The 20,808-nt window shown below is 40.2% G+C and overlaps 1 protein-coding gene across 1 annotated transcript in view; it reads left to right on the forward strand.

Annotated features, from left to right (window-relative positions):
• The window catches only part of LOC133071009 (complement C5-like), a 46,340-nt gene extending 32,913 nt beyond the window's left edge, over positions 1 to 13,427 (forward strand). Inside the window, 6 exon segments of the mRNA XM_061163227.1 lie at positions 181 to 394; positions 1,603 to 1,786; positions 1,831 to 1,846; positions 1,891 to 2,043; positions 5,783 to 5,906; positions 13,114 to 13,427. Of these exon segments, the coding sequence (XP_061019210.1) occupies positions 181 to 394; positions 1,603 to 1,786; positions 1,831 to 1,846; positions 1,891 to 2,043; positions 5,783 to 5,906; positions 13,114 to 13,427 (1,005 nt within the window).
• Positions 13,428 to 20,808: the final 7,381 nt, after the last annotated feature.

Raw genomic sequence — 20,808 nt, forward strand, 5'->3', positions numbered from 1 at the left:
GGCCATGGAATGCTAATTCACCTTTTCGTAAAATGCTTTCACAGAACCAGACCTGGCACTAAGTGAATGCTAGCCAAGCGCTAACAATTACCACCACCGCCACTGTTACCACCATCATCATTATCAGCAAGGCAAAGTAAAGTATCCGGTTTTGCATGTTTTTGACACTATCTTCTGTAGGTTAGAACTGATGACCCAGACCTCCCAGAAGAATATCAGGCCAGCAATGACTATCAAGCAGTAGCCTACTCATCACGCAGCCGAAGTTTCCTTTTACTTAGCTGGACAGACCGTTACAAGAGTTTGCTTGTGGGAGAACATCTGAGGGTAACGGTTACCCCTAAAAGTCCGTATGTTGACAAGATCACACACGACAGTTATGTGGTAAGTTCAATATCTGACTCGCATCTAGGCCCCTACTTGCAACATTTTCTTTGCTTATGCAAATACTCCTTTAAATGATTCTCTACCTGACACAAAGCACTTGTTTTTGTCATTTAGTTGCTAAGTTGTGTCCAACTCTTTGTGACCCTCTGGACTGCAGTCGTCCAGGCTCCTCTCCCCACGGGGTTTCCCAGGCAAGAATACTGGAGTGAATCACTAGTTCCTTATCCAGGGGATCTTCCCGACCCGGGGATTGAACCTCCTCTCCTGCACTGTCAGGTGGATTCTTTACTGCTGAGCCCAGGGAAGCCCCAGCACAGAGCAGTATCCAGTGGACATTTAGCAAATGAATGGATGAGCTTACATCACACTTTATAGTCCACAGAGCACATTCACAAATGTCTTCTCCGCAGAGTCTCATAACACCTTTTTGAGCTTAGCAGACAGTGAAACAGCCTGGAGAGGTTGAGTGACCTGCCATATTCACAAGTAGTTAGTAGGTTTGGGATTTCCTTCAAGATCTTCTGACTCCTAGACAGGTATTCCTTCCATGGCACATGCCCAGGGTTTGATCACAGCCTGCATTCAGTCCCCAGACTAGTCAGTGACCTCAGCAATGTTTTATGGCCAAGCAGAGCATTACCAAGCATTGGACTGCTGAGCCTGGCCAACATTCCTTAAGAACATACCGTGTTTACAAAGGGAAGAGTTTAAGTCCTATGCTCAAGGACAGATATAGGGATTCCAAGCATTTTTCATAGCTTTTCAAAATATATACTAGCAAGGATGGCAACATGATATGTTGGAAAAGGCATGAGCTTTGAGTCAACAAGATCAAGGTTCCTGCCTCGATAAATCCACGTTTAGAAGCAAACCTTTGACTACAAACAATTCCAAACTATCTTTCTTTCAGTAACTGATAACATCTTGTTTACTAACCCATTTGTTGGAATAAGCCATTGACTCTGAGAGAGGTACCTTTTAAACTAACGGGACAGTTTACATCTGTGAGCTTCAATTTCTGTAACTACTAGGTGGGATTAATGAAGCCACATACACAACTGTGAGGATTGAGTGTGTCCAGGGACATGTATCTAACGCATAGACGATGCTTGATGAACATTAATTCTCTTCAGTTTCATCTCCTTCGTAATTACTAGCTCAGCATTAGACCCACTCTGATGCACATTTGTTGCTGTGTACTTTTAGATTTCATCTAAGGGCAGATTGTACACTTTGGCACAGAGAGGAAACTCCCAGGTTCATCTTACCAACTTTTAAACCTTTCCGTGACTCAACACATGGTTCCTACAGCCTGTGTACTGGTCTACTGTCTTGTCACAGGAAAGCAGATGGCAGGATTAATGTCTGACTCACTCTGCCTAAACAGGGAAGAAAACTGGTGACCAGCTCCAAGTGAGCCACAGATACTCTCCCCAGCCGGAGTTCCTCTTGAATGACTGTTTAATCTCATACTAAGATACTTTCTTTTCCAATTAATTTTAGATCTATCTGTCTCCAAATAAAGATATATATTCTCCAGATGAAGCTATATATACTCTTATTATGGAAACTCAGTCAGAATCATGGGTAGCATTGTCATCAGTGAGAAGTGATGTTTATGGCTTCCAGGAAAGAAGCAAAAATCATATGGAAAGAGTTAAGTAGGGTAAATGCTATGGTAACTGATGCTTGGCATGACTTGGGGCCAAATGGCCATTATGGTTCTCTCATAGTTCTATGGGTTAATCATGGGAGAAGAATAAAATAAGATGTGATTATGTCAATGTCTGTCTCCTAAGCTAGATTTAAGCATAACAACACCAACAGCCGACATGTACTGAACATTTACTATATGCTGAATATCATCATAAGACCTTTAAACCTATTATCATGTTGAGTATTCACAACAATCCTGTCAGAGACATATCAATAATAAAGATATTTAAAATGCATTAAGCTCTTACTAGTGGGGTTCTTATGTTACTGATAATGGAAAACTAAGAGACAACAATTAGGTTGTTTAGGGCCAGAATAGAACCTCTGCATAGAGTAGAATCAAATGAACTTGGTTGGTTAGAGTTAACCCCTTTAGTTATCCTTTTAGGTATACAAAGGGTAACTGTCCAGTTAAATTACTCACTAATTATTTTGTATCAGATGAACACATATTTGGGAATAGCCTCAATGAAATGCTAAAATGCAGTTTTCTCTGGGAATAAATTAAAACATGATTCAATCTACATTCAGCAACAAACTTTCGAGGGCAGCCAATCCTAAACTATCTTCCTTTCAGTGGCTGATGACACCATCATGTATATTAAGCCACTCGTTGGAATAAGCAATAACCTTACTGACTTTTGGGAGAGAGTACCTTTTAAGCTAATGCATAAAATTAAAATTTCTTGCTCACTCCAGGGAAGTCATATGACTGAAAATATTAGAGTTCTGGTGAGTTGAGTGTATTAATTAATTGGAAAAGTGATAAAGAGGGGAGCAGAAAATAGGGGCATTGTTTGGGAAACTATATGGTTACCCATGAAAGCTGCAGCCATGAATATCTCTTCACTCGCCTGCCCTTCCCCCCCTCCTATCCCCTAATAACCCATAATAACTTATTTTGGGTGCCACAGGTCATGGTCACAAATTTTGATGAGGAATCAACCCTTCTCATCAAAAATAAGTCATTGAGTATCCTTATCCCCTCTGTGCTCTGCTCTATCCTGAGTGGAACAATAAAATAGAGGGTGTCGGTCCTTGGCTAAGAGGAGACTGCCTTGGGCCCTCCGGTGTAATAAACTGCACTCCACTATCTGCATTGTCCTTCTGAGTGAGTTTGTTTCCCGGAAAGCGTGGCTATAACATTTGGTGCATTGGCCGGGAAACTCCTCACTTTGAGGAGAGAGGTCTCATTTGAGGCCACCCCGAGGCTTTGTAGCTTGAATATCCTAGAGGGGGGAAGGCGCCTCGCCCCTCTGGAAGGATTCTGCTTCTCAACGCCCGGACCTTTCACGTCAGCAGGTAGTGGACGGCAGCAGGGGAACTGAGTGCTCAGTTAAAGTTGCAGGTATTGTCCCTTGAGCCATCACACCAGAGCAAAGAAGGCATACCACGCTGATCCGGAGGACGCTGAGTGGACCACCCAGAAGGACCCCACCGACCCACGGGAAACCAAGATCATTCTGAGGAGGAAGAAGAAAACTAGGTCCCAGATGAGCCCTCTACAGGATGGAGCTGGGTAAACGACTCTTGCTACTCGGCCTCACCAATGCAATTCTGAACTTGGGTATGTGGGGCTATGCCCCTGTCAGTAATAGACAGACTCCCCTGGTGGGTATTGTCACTCCGTTATGGGGACTTTAACAACAGAAAGGAACTTTCCTCTCTCTCACCAACCATAACCTTTCTTTGCCCTCTGGTGTTAGAAGAAGCCATCAATGGGCCAGGGACATAGGGTTACATTTAACATGAACACCAGCCTTATGGAGATAACAAAGGCTTATACCTCATATATGAGAATTAAAGAGGAACAGGGCTCCCTTACAAAAGGGGGACAGGCCTCCCGGTGCCTTGAGCAATACTATCAGGTCTGGGATGAATATTTCTGGATGACTCCTGAGAAAGGACAGTTGATTGCCCCTGCTACTATTTGCTGGGAACAAAAAGAACGAAAGTTGGATTTGGAGACCATCCCCTAGACCCAAAAGAATTGTTATTTGTCCCCTGAACAAAGTAAACAAATCTTGGAAGTTACCTATCACTCCAATCAGTCTGCTCAGTGGCCCGGTTCCGACTGGAAATATAATCCTGGAATCCGCTGGGTAGCCCCCAATGGGACCCAGTGGCTCTGTGGGCTTAACTTATGGCCATGGTTACCAGTTGGCTGGGTGCGGCGTTGCACATTAGGATTTGCTTTCGCCCATGGCAGAATTAAGCCTAGCCTACACCAGCCTCCAGTAAACCTGCCTTATCTGCATGCAAGATGGACACGATCTGTGTTCCAATGGTATGACTATGTTGCTGCCTTGTTTATACCCTCTGTAGGGACAACGGATATCATGGTTAAGGTAGAGGCCTTAACTAATTTCATTAAACAGGCCCTCTTAGACAGTACTAAAGCCATTCAAGCTTTGAACGAAGAACAGATTCAGATGAGGAAGGCAGTAATTCAAAATAGGATGGCATTAGACTTACTCACAGCAGCCCAAGGAAGGACTTTGGCGAATGGTGTGCACATCCCTGACCTGTCTGAAGATGTATCTGCTGCCTTGGAGGATATGCAAAATCAAGTGAAAGCCATGTCTAATGAACTGTTGTTATAGTAATCTTGATCATACTGCTTTGTGGGCCCTGCTTCCTACAATGCCTCGTGAATTTTGTAACCCAGAGGTTGATAGCATTCTCTCATGTGGGTGGCAGGAGGGCTAAGGTACAATATATCTCAATAAATGATGCTCGTTATGGAAACTAAGAGCATCACGAGGGGGGAATGAAGAAGGAATTCATAGGGCCTGGACTCCATCTCAGGCCTGTCTGTGCTGATCGTGCGTGGCCACCTCTCCAGTGGACTCTGAACTCTGTGCTTAGCGCCTGTGGGAATGACAATGGAAGGATAAGACCCCCCCTCTGGGCAGGGGAATCTTGAAGAAGAGAAAACAGACACTAATCACCCCTGCCTCCGGACACGATCTATCAGAATGTAAGCACAGGCTTATCGGTTATTAACTATTTGGAATGTAACTGTGGGCTTATTGATTATTGACTGTTTGAACACATATCACGTGAATGATGGGGTTATTGTAGTTGTATTTACCCTTCCTTTGTTTATGTAAGTCTCAAGGGAATTGGGGTAGTGGGTTTGGACGTGTACACATAGGGTATAAAAGATTTTCACAAATGCTGGTCGGGGTCCTTGGCTAAGAGGAGACTCTGCCTTGGGCCCGCCGGTGTAATAAACTGCACTCCACTAAAAAAATAAATAAATAAATAAAATAAAATAAAATAGAGGGTGTCATCTGATTCAGAATTTATAAACTAGAGCTGGTAAGGACCATGAGGGGTAGTCAGTATTTATTTATTTGTTCATTCAATCAACTGCTCAGAGGATATCTTATTAGTTAATGCATTGCATAAAGCTCTAAGAAAGGAGAGTGTAAATTATTTTCTAGGAACTTCCATATCAATGTTATATGCCTAAAGGCTTAGCTGTTGAACAGCATGTATCTGCAGACACATGAGGTGAAAACTAGGGAAATCAAGAAAGGCTGGGAAAACTGGAGAATTAGATTTTAATGTTCAGTCAGTGAATGACTTGAAATGAACAGTATCCGTAAGTCAATTGTTTCCCATAATAGCCACTGAATATTGTTTTTGAGGGAATGATTTTCTTTCTGAACAGATACTTCAATCTTTAGATAAAAATGACCATGACTGTGGAACAGGTGGTGGCAGGAATAATGCGGAAGTGTTCTACTTAGCAGGACTCACGGTCCTCACCAATGCAGATGACTCCCAACAAGATGGTAAGTAATTATTTTCAACCAATTCACATGAATATGCTTTTTATAATAATACACTACCTTTTCTGGGCCCACATTGATTCTCCCTCTAAATCCTCACTGCTCCCACAGCACGATTTTTAAAATTAAGTTAAACTTTTAAAATTTTATTGTGGTGAGAACATTTAGCATGAACTTTTCCCTAATAATAAATTAAGTGTACAAAGCATTGTTTTTTCTTTTTATCTTTTTTATTGAAGGATAATTGCTTTATAGAATTTTGTTGTTTTCTGTCAAACCTTAACATGAATTAGCCATGGATACACATATATACCCTCCCTTTTTGAACCTCCCTCCCATCTCCTGCCACATCCCACCCCTCTGGGTTGATACAGAGCTCCTGTTTGAGTTTCCTAAGCCATGCAGAAATTTCCCATTGCTATCTATTTTGCATATGGTAACGTAAGTTTCTATGTTACTCTTTCCGTACATCTCACCCTCTCCTCCCCTCTCCCCATGTCCATAAGTCTATTTTCTATGTCTGTTTCTCCATTGCTGCCCTGTGGATAATTCTTCAGTACCATTTTTCTAGATTCTGTATATATGTGTTAGAATATGATATTTATCTTTCTCTTTTTGACTCACTTCACTCTGTATAATATAGTATAATAGGTTCTAGGTTCATCCACCTCATCAGAACTGACTCAAATGTGTTCCTTTTTGTGGCTGAGTAATATTCCATTGTGTATATGTACCACAACTTCTTTATCCATTCATCTGTCGATGGACATCCAGGTTGCTTCCATGTTCTAGCTATTGTAAATAGTGCTGCAGTGAACAATGGGATACATGTGGCTTTTTCAATTTTGGTTTCCTCAGGGTATACACCTGGGAGTGGGATTGCTGGGTCACATGTGGTTTTATTCCCAGTTTTTAAAGAAATCTCCATACCATCTTCCATAGTGGCTGTATCAGTTTACATTCCCACCAACAGTGCAACAGTGTTCCCTTTTCTCCACACCCTCTCCAGCATTTATTGTTTGTAGACTTTTTGATGACGGCCATTCTGACTGGTGTGAGGTAATATCTCACTGTGCTTTTGATTTGCATTTCTCTAATAATAAGCGATGTTGAGCATCTTTTCATGTGTTTGTTAGCCACCTGTATGTCTTCTTTGGAGAAATGTCTGTTTAGGTCTTTCTCCCACTTTTTGATTGGGTTGTTTGTTATTCCGGTATTGAGTTGTACGAGCTGCTTGTACATTTTGGAAATTAATCCTTTGCCAGTTTTTTCATTTGCTATTATTTTCTCCCATTCTGAGGGTTGTCTTCACCTTATTTATAGTTTCCTTTGCTGTGCAAAAGTTTCTAAGTGTAATCAGGTCCCACTTGTCTACTTTTGTTTTTATTTCCATTACTCTAGGAGGTGGGTCATAGAGGATCTTGCTTTCATTTATGTCATTGAGTGTTCTGCCTAATGTTTTCCTCTATGAGTTTTATAGTTTCTTGTCTTACATTTAGGTCTTTAATCCATTTTGAGTTTATCTTTGTGTATGATATTAGGAAGTGTTCTAATTTCATTCTTTTGCATGTAGCTGTCCAGTTTTCCCAGCACCATTTATGGAAGAGGCTGTCTTTGCCCTATTGTATATTCATGCCTCCTTTGTCAAAATAAGGTACCCATAGGTGCATGGGTTTATTTCTGGGCTTTCTATTTTGTTCCATTGGTCTATATTTCTGTTTTTGTGCCAGTACCACGCTGTCTTGATAACTGTAGCTTTGTAATATAATCTGAAGTCAGGAAGGTTGATTCCTCCAGCTCCATTCTTCTTTCTCAAGACTGCTTTGGCCATTCGGGGTCTTTTGTGTTTCCATATGAATTATGATTTGTGACCCAAGCTGTGGTCTATCCTGGAGAATGTTCCATGTGCACTTGAGAAGAAGGTGTATTCTTCTGCATTTGGATGGAATGTCCTGAAGATATCAATGAGATCCATCTCATCTAATGTATCATTTAAGACTTGTGTTTCCTTATTAATTTTCTGTTTTGATGATCTGTCCATTGGTGTGAGGAGGGTGTTAAAGTCTCCTACTATTATTGTGTTACTGTCAATTTCTCCTTTTATGTCTGTTAGTGTTTGTCTTATGTATTGAGGTGTTCCTATGTTGGGTGCATAGATATTTACAATTGTTATGTCTTCCTCTTGGATTGATCCCTTGATCATTACGTAGTGTCCTTCCTTATCTCTTGTAATCTTCTTTATTTTAAGGTCTATTTTGCCTGATATGAGGATTGCTACTCCAACTTTCTTTTGCTGCCTATTTGCATGGAATGTATTTTTCCATCCTCTCGCTTTCAGTCTGTATGTGTCTTTAGGTCTGAAGTGGGTTTCTTGTAGACAGCATAAATATGGGTCTTGTTTTTGTATCCATTCAACCAGTCTGTGTCTTTTGATTGGAGCATTTAATCCATTTACATTTAAAGTAATTATTGATATATATGTTCCTATTGCCATTTTCTATCATGGTCTGGGCATGGGTTGGAAAAGAATTTCCAGACCTGAGACAGAATGAGAGGGAAATAAAGTTTATTAGAGTGGGAGACACTGTTAGAACAGTGGGCCAGTTCAAGGGAGAACCAATGTTGAACAGTTGTCCTTAGTCCACTTTTATACCAAGGGTACAAGGAGTAGGATAGGAGTCTTGTGTGTCATTTGCTGATTGGATGAGGCATGTATAATGTGTGGGGGAAGAGTAGAGCAGGTACCTTCTCCCTATGTGGTAGGAGGAGAGACAGGTTATACTGTTCCATTAATAGTTACAACATGGGGGAGGGAAGGACAATAAGGGTCTGGTTTTTCCATTCCTGCGTTCCAAGAGCTTCCTTGGTTTTATCTGCTCTTTTGTCCTTGGGTCACCATATTTTCTTAATTGTTTGGGGTTGATTTTGTAGATCTTTTTTCTTCTCTTGTATTTCTTGACTATATAAGCCCCTTTAACATTTTTGTAAAGCTGGTTTGGTGGTACTGAATTCTTTTAACTTTTGCTTTTCTGAAAAGCTTCTTATTTCTCCACCAATTTTGAATGAGATCCTTGCTGGGTACAGTAATCTTGGCTGTAGATTTTCCCCTTTCAGAACTTTAAATATATCCTGCCTTCCCTTCTGGCCTGCTGAGTTTCTGCTGAAAGATCAGCTGTTAAGCATATGGGGTTTCCCTTGTATGCTATTTGTTGCTTCTCCCCTGCTGCTTTTAATATTCTTTCTTTGTGTTTAGTCTTTATTAGTTTGATTAGTATGTGTCTTGGCATATGTTTCTCCTTGGGTTTATCCTCTATGGGACTCTTTGTGTTTCTTGGACTTGATTGACTATTTCCTTTTCCACGTTGGGGAAATTTTGAACTATAATCTCTTCAAATATTTTCTCATACCCTTTCTTTTTCTCTTCTTCTTCTGGGACCCCTATAATTCACATGTTGGTGTGTTTGATATTGTCCCAGAAGTCTCTGAGACTATCCTCAGTTATTTTCACTCTTTTTACTTTATTCTGTTCTTCAGAAGTTATTTCCACCATTTTACCTTCCAGCTCACTGATTCGTTCTGCTTCAGATATTTTGCTATTGATTCCTTCTAGAGAGTTTTTAATTTCAGTAACTGTGTTGTTTGTCTCTGTATGTTTATTCTTTAATTCTTCTAGGTCTTTGTTAACTGATTCTTGCATTTTCTCCACTTTGTTTTCAAGGTTTTTGATCATCTTTAATATCATTATTTTGAATTCTTTTTCAGGTAGCTTCCCTATTTCCTCTTCATGCATTTGGACTTCTGTGTTTCTAGTTTGTTCCTTCATTTGTGTAGTATTTCTCTGTCTTTTCATTATTTTTTTAAAACTCGTTGTGTTTGAGGTCTCCTTTTCCAGTTCAAGGTTGAATTCTTTCTTCCATTTGGTTTCTGCCCTCCTAAGGTGGGCCCAGTCGTTTGTGTGAGCTTTGTATAGGGTGAGATTTGTGCTGAGTTTTTGTTTGCTTGTTTTTCCTCTGATGGGCAAGGCTGAGTGCGGTGATAATTCTGTCTGCTGATATTTGAGTTTGTATTTTTGTTTTGTTTGTTGTTTAGATGAGGCGTCCTGCACAGGATGCTACTGGTGGTTGGGTGATGCCAGGTCTGGTATTCAAGTGGTCTCCTTTGTGTGAGTTCTCACTATTCGATACTCCTTAGGGTTAGTTCTCTGTTAATCTAGGGTCTTGGAGTCAGTGCTCCCACTCCAAAGTCTCAGGGCTTGATCTCTTTTTGAATCAAGCTTCTTCATGTACCAGAGAATTCCTTATAAAGCCTTTTCCATGTTTGAATCACTGTTTCATACTTAAAATATGCACTGGTCCCAGTTTCCAGAATCCCAAGAGAGCAGAAGAAGACATGGCTTTTCCTGAAAGAACTGGGCACAAACTTACGAAGCATTGTTGTTGCCTAGAGGTACAGTGCTGTACAGCAGCTCTCTAGAGCTTATTCATTTCACTAACTGAAACATTATTCTCATTGATTAGTAACACTCTATTTTCCCCTCCCCTGAAAGTGAAAATGAAAGTCACTCAGTCATGTATGACTCTCTATCAGAGTGACTGGTATCCAGTTAAATGCATGGCTTCCATTAAATTATTGCAAAAGCTAGGTATGATGGGACTTCAGGATGAAATAATGATCAGTTCAGTTCAGTTGCTCAGTCATATCTGACTCTTCCTGACCCCATGACTGCAGCACACCAGGCTTCCGTGTCCATCACCAACTCCCGGAGCTTACTCAAACTCAAGTCCATTGAGTTGGTGATGCCATCCAAACAAGTCCTCCTCTGTTGTCCCCTTCACCTCCTGTCTTCAATCTTTCCTAGCATCGGGGTCTTTTCCAATGAAATAATAATAGCCAACATTAATTAGATACTTACTATGTGCCAGGTGTTTTTAAGACTTATCATCAGATTTTCTCATTGAACACTCATCCCAATCACATGCAGTAGGTACTCTCAATACTCCCATTTTCCAGATGAAGACCTCAAGGCATAGAGATATTAATAATAATATGCCCAGTGTCACGCCAGGCAAGAATACTAGAGTGGGTAGCCATTTTTTCTCTAGGAACTATACTATCAAAGTGTTATTCACTCAGTCACGTCCAACTATTTGCGACCCCATGGACTGTAGCTTGCCAGGCTCCTCTGTCCATGAAATTCTCCAGGCAAGAATACTGGAGTGGGTAACCATTCCCTTCTCCAGGGGATCTTCCTGACCCAAGGATTGAACCTGGGTCGCCCACATTGCGGGCAGATTCTTGACTGTCTGAGCCACAGCTCCCTTTTTCAGTATACGCAATGTCACGGGGCAGTGTGTGGCACACGTGGAAAACCCAGGTCAGACAGATAGTAGATCCCACTGCACTGGTGGCCACTGTGCTCTACTGGACACGACTTCTTTTCTTTGGTCTATTAATGTTTAAGACCAATCCAGATTATTTGGAAGATGGGTCTGATAAATCCAATTTTTATATACCATTTAAATTTCAGACACACTATTAATAATGTTAGTTATTAATTATTGGAGGGGTTACAGATACTATGTTGTCATAACCATAATAGCAACAACAAAGTTTCCTCCCATTTCAGCAGGTACTTGCCTAAACAGTATCATTAGAAGACAGTATGTAAGGAACAGTGTTTTTTAGAATCAGAGCCTATCTTTGGATCTTGGCTTCCTATTTATAGCTATGTGACCCTAGCCACATTACTTCCTCTCTCCAAGCCTCAGTTTTTTTCTTCTGCAAAATGGAGACAATTTCTCTTTGTCTTGCAGACTTAGGAGAATGAATTATGAGAGCTAAATAAGATTATGCAGATGAAGCACTTAGCCCAGGAGGAACTCAATAAACTGTCATCTATAATGCTTCATTCTCACCAAAGCCACAGTCTGACCTCGGGCTAGGCAGAAATTATAATCATAATAATGGCAAAGTGAGCTTCTGAATACTGAGCTATCTTGCCAAGTCCAAATGACTGGGAGAGATGGGTCCACCACAAGTATCACAGCTTCTATTCTGTGGTCCAGTGGCCTTTGCCCTTCATGATACTGCCTCTTGGCTTCAGGTCTGGTTCTGTCACTTAGCAGCTGGGCCCACTTGGACAAGCCCCTTCTGCTCTCTCCACTGCTGTTTCCCGACGTCTGATGAAGAAGTACAATATGTGCGTGCTCAGTTATGTCTGACTCTTTGCAACCCCATGGACTGTAGCCCACCAGGCACCTCTGTCCGTGGAATCTTTCCAGGCAAGAATACTGGAGTGGGTTGTCATTTCCTACTCCAGGGGATCTTCCCAATCCAGGGATCAAACCCGCATCTCTTGCATCTCCTGCATTGGCAGGCAGATTCTTTACCACTGCACCACCTGGGAAGCCAAGAGCATAATCAATTCTAAAGTCCCATTCCATGGCTTTTGAGAAAACAGAAGAGGAAAGCAACCTAAATGAAAACTCTTGTTCTTCTATCCACCCACTCAGACTTCATACTGACCGTGGCTTGACTGTCTTGGCCTTGTCCAAGTGGAGGGTGACTGTTTAAGGGTTTTAAAACCAATCATACAGTCTAATTGAAAAAACTCTAGGGATGTTTACAAGATGTCTACAAGATAAAGGGTAAGACTCAGGTGTTCATGATGACTGTCTTCAAGGAATGGGTGAATATGTGGCTTTTTCTATATAAAAGGATTAACTGTGAGTGGGGCTTCCCTGTTGGTGCAGATGGTAAAGAATCTGCCAGTAACTTGGGAGACCTGGGTTCGATTCCTGGGTCAGGAAGATACCCTGGAGAAGGAAATCAAAACCCACTCTAGTATTCTTGCCTGGGAAATCCCATGAATGGAGCAGCCTGGTGGACTACAGTTCATTGAGTCACAAAGAGTCGGACACAACTAAGCAGCTAACACTTCACATAACTCTGTGAGTACCAATAAGGGAATCAGTAATAGGAGTTAGATAGTTAGATTTTGATTTAGAAGATATAAGAGAGAGTTTTCCAGCCATTAGACTCTCTGTTATGGTACAGGCTGTCTGGGGAGAAAATAATTTCCCATTCTAGGATTAGTGGCAGCAGAGGCTGGTTTACCACTGGTACTAGATGGAGTGGGGCAAGGGTGCCAGGAAGCTGGACCAGAGCTTCCAAGTCCAGACCTGAAACTTTGAATCTGTACTTGGCTAAGAGCAGTTGTATTATCGTCTCCGCATCCACATTCAAACACCCTCTGATCCAGAAGTGCTGTTACAGTGGAGCCCCTCGGCGGGAAGAGGCGTGGGAGGAGCGGGCTGCGCGCGTTACCGTCAGCCAGAACGGTGTCAGACCTTCCGCTCGGTGCTGCAGCCTCCGCCCAAAGTGAGGCTGGAGGGAGGATTCCTTCATCCCTGTGATTCTGGGAAGGCGAGGTACACGTCACAGCTCCCCTCCGTGCAGCGCAGTGAGAGGACACTGGCAGAGTTTGTGCTGCCATGGGAAGGAGCGCTTCCAAACTTGGTTTAATGCAGGAAAAATGAAGTAGAAGCTCCTTCCGTTCAGCTTAAAAAGCTGAGTGGGCAGAGGTGGTAATACTAGCTTGGACACCACTCACCCAGCTCTGTCACTAACCCACGGTGTAGCAGATGCAGACCTTTTTTTTTTTTTTTTTTTTAAATCCCCTAAGAGCTAATTTGTAAAATGAAAATACTTGACTACATGATTCTGTGATATTCATTCTGTGTGTCCATCACTGGCCATGCACAATACTTAAAGTCTTGCTTAAAGACAGTTATTATAGTTTGAAGAAACAATATGTTATTCTTCATTTTGCCACAGAGCATCATCAACAAGAAATAATAGAAGTAGAAGGAATCCCAATAAGTGTATATATTAATAGAAAAGAATTTCCTTTAGTTCAGTTTCACATGATTTGAGTGGTAAATAGTGATGAGTACAATTTACTTAAATCTTGTCTAATTTTACTGACTACCTTTTAGCCTGTTTTCTTTGGTTTCTTCTGAATTCTAGCTGTACTACCATGAAGATCATGCAAGTCAAGGTAGAGGATAACTAAGAAAAACATTGCAATTTTAGTTTAATTTTGTACTTAAAAAAAAGTCAATGACTTTACATTTTTATTATTTAAAAAATCTTTTATTAAAATTTTTCCAGTTTTATTGAGATATTATTAACACATAACATTGTATAATTTTCAGATATACAACATGATGATTTAAATTGTATGAATACTGTGAAATGATTGCCACAATAAGTTTAAGACACATTACCTCTTATAACTACAAATTTTTCTTCCTTGTTAAATAACTTGTCTTAAAAAGAATTTAACAACTTGCTTGTACTTTTTCCCTGAAACTATAAAAACATATAAATAAGTAAGCTCTGAAAAATATTTTAAAATATAATATATCTTAAATTCTCAGCAATAGTTACACGGAAATTCTCATGTAACTTGTTAACATACATAATGCATATATTTTCATGACTTAAAAAATTTGAAAGTAATACAATGTGCAGACTTTAAAAATGCCAAAAAACAAAATTTATCAGAAAATCAGCAAAAAGTTTAAGAATAAGCATTAAAAAAAACCTGTCAATTTTCTTACACTACCCCTTCCCCAGAGTGTTAACAGTGTGAACAGATTTCTAAATGGGATCATATTAATAAATGTGATACTGCATTTCTTCAATGTGCTTTTTAAAAATGTTAGAAAAATATCACAACTTACTTCCACATTAGTACACAGAAAGTAATAGTGTGAAGTATAAAGTAAAAATCCCTGACCTCACTACCCACCTGCTTTCCAAGATATTGTAGTTGTTTACATTTCTATATCCTTCCAGAAATTTTCTATGCCCATCAACATTTATATCTACATCTATATCTCTATGTATTTTGTTCTATGGGTTATTACCATTCTGCACCTTGATTTTTGTACTTAATGTATTTTAGACACTTTGAATCAAGAATTTTATTTTTCTATTTAGATATAACAAAAATTAAATGTTTGGTAAAATTCCTTAAAATTTTAAATTAAAAGTTGAATGCTGTACTTTAACAAATAACTATTGTATATTATATTTACCCTATCTTTTTATATTTCTAATTTAGATGTATCAAATACATACATGAAAATTACATACAGAATTTCCTTGGAAAATTGGTTATGGAAAGTATATCATGTTCCTCAAAGGTATTCTAAAACTTTACTTTTAATTGCCTTAAGAAATTTTAAATTATCCAAGCTTGACAGATAAATGGTCTGTCATTCTTCCAAGGATTCCTTGATAATTAAGGATAGCACTGACATTTAGTCATAGTTAATTTGGTTAATCACTGGGTTGGTTTTTTCCCTCAGTATTTAGCAGAATTAATGATCTTTGCAGAAGAGTGCTAATTCACTTGGATTCCCTGGTGGCTCAGTGGTAAAGAATCCACCTGCCAATCAGGAGAGCCAAGTTTGATCCCTGGGTCCAGAAGATCCCCTGGAGAAGGAAATGGCAACCCACTCTAGTATTCTTACTTGGAAAATCCCACGGACAGAAGAACCTGACTGGCTACAGTTCATGGGGCCACAAAAGAATAGACACGACTTAGCAACTAAATAATAATAACAACTTTACTCACCTTAAACTTTTACTAAGCAAGTAGTTTAGGGTGATCTGGGCTTTGCATTTCTACATAATTATTTGAGTCTTTCTAGACAACTGCTTTGTAATAAACACTCCAACAATATATCATCCATTTTGGTAAGTATTAAAATATCTCCAAAGCTATTTATCTAACAAATAAAAGGAGGTACTATTTTCCTCACATAATAAACACACACTGTAAAACACTGATGATCTGTAAGCCTTGGGAAACAATCAGTTTTTGTTCGGTTATCACGACTTGTCTGATGCACAACAGCCTCCTTTATGCCATTTCCCCATCTAAAACCACTTCTCCTTGACGTATCACGCAGAATCTATGCAGATACACCCGCAGCAGTGCTCTTGCTTACAGCTCCAGCTTATCTGCCAGCAACCCTTGCCACCATCCCCCTATTGTCCACTTTCTGTATCACCAGTACCTGCTCTTTGCAGTCTTCATACTCTTTCACTGAAGTCCTCTTTCTTAATCAACCCCCACTTCGCTCCCGGCAATCTGCATTTCACATTTAACAACCCACCTCAGACACCGAGATCTCCAAAAAGTGGCCCCCAAAGAATTAAACACTTCTCTGCATTCTCATTACAGTCTGTACACACTAATATTGAAGCACTTATTACCCTCTGTGATAATGTGTTTGTTTACCTATTTCTCTCCTTTTATTGAGTGAATTCCTTCAAGGCAGACCTCTATTATTTATTCCCATCCTTGGTTTTAGGACTGTACTATGCACATGATAGACACTTAGGAAATGTCCTTTGAAAAGATAACTAACTGATGGACTCTGGTGTTATGAAGATTCCTTTTGTTTCAGCTCTTTTGTATACTCTAATTTTCTTATTCGGGTTCACTGAATGTAATTTAATTTTTATTGGCTAATTTACCACAGTCCTTTCAATGTACAGCAGTGAAAACAGAAAGAGGGCCTATAGTCTAGGTTGAACCTGTTCGCTCGGGCTGCTATGCCAGCGTACCACAGACTGGTGGCTTATAGGCAACAGAGATCTACATCTATCAGTCATGGAGCCTGCGAAGTCCAAGGTCAAGTTACCAGCAAATCCAGTGTCGGATGAGACACTGCCTTCTGGTCCATGCATGGCTGTCTTTCCTGCCAGCCCCTCATGGCAGAGGGACAAGGGAATTCCCAGGGGTCTCTTTTCTGAGGGCACTAATCTCATTCATGAGAGTTTTCTAATCATCTCCCAAAGACCACACCTCCAAGTAACAGCACTTTGGGAATTAAATTTCAACGTATGAATTTGGGGGTGGGGAACACAAACATTCAGTCAATAGCAAACCATATGTATCTGCCTGATCTAAACAGTTTTGACTTACACAAACAGCAATTTCAAGTGGTTCAACCTCATAGATATACAGGTGATTGGTCTGAATATGTAAGAGGACCTTGTCAGCCTCTGTTCTTAACTCATTCCCACCTGTGGCCACTGATTTAGCTTTGTCTGTTTGTGGTTTGCCTAAAGAGCCCACATGGGAAAAGCACAAATACTCTAATTAATAGGAGAGCATGTTAAATTGATCCCAAGTTAATCGAGGATCACCTATGTCTGATGGCTTTGAAATATTTTATTTTTCATCAGGCATCAGCTAGAGTTGATACTACCTGATTTTCTAACTACCTGGGAAATTCAAGCTGTTGGTGTTTCATATAAAGGTAAGCAGCTAGAGTGATATACTGAATTAGGGGACAGTTTGTTCCTTAAGTTTGTCATTTTATCAACAGTTCAACCAGAACTTTGGCAGTAATATATTTTAGACTCTCATCTGAACCTAGGATAAAAAGAAATACCTATGAACATACTTTGTTCATTTAAATTTTCGTAGGCCAGCCATCATGTTGTGAGCAATAATTTCAAGTTCCAACTTTCCTAAAATCTTTCTGATTTGCTGGGGTGTTGAGGTAGGGGATTAAAAACAAGTCTCGTTACTGAGTTCCCCCCCCCCCCCAAGTTATGGGTAACAGTACACACCCATACCATTTGTAATATTATTTTTAAGAAAATTTATTTGATTTTTCACATGTCAGTATTTTCACCCAATAAATGGGTTCCATAATAATTAATGACTTTTTTGATACACTGAAAAGCAGGATTGAGACAGACTGTTAAAAAATATCTATGCAACTGGGTAGCCAGAGCACTAACAGCAGGAACACAAGAGCAACAATCTGATAAAGTTAGAGGATATTAAGTTCATCATTAAAAACAAAAAAGTAAGCACAGTGCTTTATCTTTAAAAAGAAAAATAGCAAAGGTAGCTTGACAGGGAGTGATGCGAGGTAGGGCTGAGGTGGCTGAGTCATGAAGACTGAAACGCACAGACGTCTGGGAGAGCTGATGGCCAAACTGACCCGAGAGGAAAAATGTCATAGTGCTGTATTTCTCACTTGTTTGCTGCATTCAGCTGGTTCATGTACTTTGTGTTCAGCTGCTATTATGTGGTAGCAAAAAGCTTTAAAGTGCTAGCGGAAAAGTGCGTATGAATCAATGGGATACATCGCTAGCATTCCCTTACTTATCAGTCATCAGGAACTCAGCAACGTTCAGCCCTATAGCTATATGTTGCGGGTGTGCTATGTTGTGCGAAGTCGCTTAGTCATGTCCAACTCTTTGTGACCCCATGGACTGTAGCCCATCAGGCTCCTCTGTGCATGGGGATTTTCCAGGCAAGAATACTGGAGTGGGTTGCTGTGCCCTCCTCCAGCAGATCTTCCCAACCCAGGGATTGAACCGAGGTCCCCTGCATTGCAGACAGATTCTTTACCGTCAGAGACACCAGGGAAGCCCATATGTTGTGAGTATATAAGTAATATTTTTACCGTAGTGCCTTGATGTAAATTACTCTAGAGCTAATGGAAGTTACTCCATGTTCTTTTCTGTTTTCTTTGTTATTGTTTGTTTTTGTAAGTTCATGAACTGTTGGGGTAACTATGAACTCTGACTATATATTTGATGATATTTAAAAAAAACAACCTTTGTTTTTGAGGGTGGGTTTTTAAAAAGGAAGTTATTGTTTTAGAGACATAAATAAATTGAAATGTTTATATATAAATAAAATAGTATGCTGCTGGGATTTGCTTCAGAATAATTTAGGGAGTGCTAGATGAGGTGGGTATAGAGGGGAAAAAATTGACCATGAGTTGATAATCACAGAAGCTGGGTAGTGGGTTCATTATACCATTCTCTCTACTTTTTATATAGGCTTGAATTTTTCTGTAACAAAAAGTGTTTTTTTAACTTTACAGATAATCATAATACTCTTCTGAAATCTTAGCATGTGTTTGTTTAGGTCTTCCGGACTAGAGGGAAGATTTTGCTTGTCTTGTTCACCATTGTTACCTGCTTTGGCCAGTATGTGGGCTGGCCCTTGACAGACTCTCAAAATATTAATTGATGAGGGGAAAAAAACGTCACGAAGTAGAACTTTCAGGAGGAGAGAGAGAATTCATATTTTTCTTCTCCTCCAAATAAAGAAAACATAAGAATTTTAGAGAAGGTGAAGGACGCTGGGAGCTCCTCAGCACACTCTGCGCCCTGCTGCCTCTGGCAGGTCAGTGTACAGGGGATGTAGTGTGGTTGCAGGTGGACAAAGACGGCTTCCCGGCCGTAAGCAACAGTGTTACAAGAGTCGATTAAAAGGGCTAATCTCCAACATGAAATCTCCGGGAACTTGAGGAAGTAGATAAATGTGTGGCACTAGAACCAACGGCTGAGAAATCTGACGGCAAAACCCCTGCACATGATTCACTTCACTTAAATGCAGTCTGCCCTGAGCACTGGGGGTGGGAAGGGTATTAAGTCAGGGAGAGCTTGGGTGAGGGAGAGAGAAGACAAGAAAGACTCAAATTGTATGTGAGTCATGTATCACCGCGGAAGCTGAATGGAGGTTTTGGAGAGGATCAATTCATATTTTCTGTGGGGAATGATGGGAGGTGAGAAAAGTCTTCCTTTGGTAAGTTGACAGAAGCCCTAAGAGGTTGGTGGTTGCCACTGGTGGGGATGGAGTAGGAGTATGTGAAATATCTGCTTACTGGGTAAGAGGTTTATTTCAGAGCAATGAAAATATTTTGGAAGTAGATAAACGTGGAACATTGTCAGAACACTGTCAGTGTACTAAATGTCACTGAATTGTTTACTTTGAAATGGTTAATTTTCTGTTGGTGAATTTCACCTCAATACAAAAACTAGAGAAAGGCGAATGTTGGAGCCAGGAGTGAAAGGTGGCTCCTCTGTAAAAATAGGAAGGTTGGCCGATAAAATCATCAGTGAGTTGATGGCATAGCTAAAACTAGAAACCTGGTCTTTTGATTTCCAGGCCTGTGGTATTTTTACTTAAAAAAAAAAAAGAAAGGTTCCAAATACTCTGGACCAACAAACTGACCTTAAATTAATTGTGCTACGAATTGCAGTGTAGGGAAGAGGGGTGTGTGATGAACTGGGAGACTGGGATTGACATACATGCACTGCTATGTATAAAACAGAAAACTAGTGGGAACCGACTGCACAGCGCAGGGAACTCTGCTCAGCGCTGTGTGGTGGCCTCGAGGGGAAGGAAATCCGAAAAAGAGGAGGTACATGTGTACGCACAACTGATTCCCTTTGTTGTACGGCGGAAACTAACACAACATTTAAAAGCAACTATACTCCAATAAAAATTAATTTAAAAAAAAATCTCAGTGTATTAAAAGCGAATATGTAATACAGGAATTAAAATCCCAAATTCTAGTCTAGAATGCTCATGTAGTTAACCCCAGTTTATTTTCTCAGAACTCCACTTAGAACTATTTGCTAAGTGAAACGTCCATGGACCCCAAGCTCAAGCTCTGATAGAACTGTTACTTTCATGTGAATTATTTATCTCAAGTTTATCATAACACACTTATCATGATGCTTATTTACGTAATGTCTGTCTCTTTCACTAATAATGTCTAATAGGGGACTTACTTAAGGTCAGATTCTGTCCTAAACTTTTTGTCAGAATTAATTTATCTAATTCTTACCACAGTCCTATGAAGTAGGTAGCTTATTTGCTTCCCCTTCATAGATAAGGAATCTGAGGCACAAAGTGATGAAGTAATTTGCCTGAGGTCAAACAGCTAATAGGTCACAACCCAGTGCAGCAGTCTGACTCCTGAGCCTATGTTCTGACGCTGTCTGAGAACAGTGACTGTGTTCACTTCCTCAGCACCCGGCACACACTACATATCTGTTGAATAAA

The sequence above is a fragment of the Dama dama genome, chromosome 16, assembly GCF_033118175.1.
Source record: "Dama dama isolate Ldn47 chromosome 16, ASM3311817v1, whole genome shotgun sequence".
In the NCBI taxonomy this organism is placed as follows: Eukaryota; Metazoa; Chordata; class Mammalia; order Artiodactyla; family Cervidae; genus Dama; species Dama dama.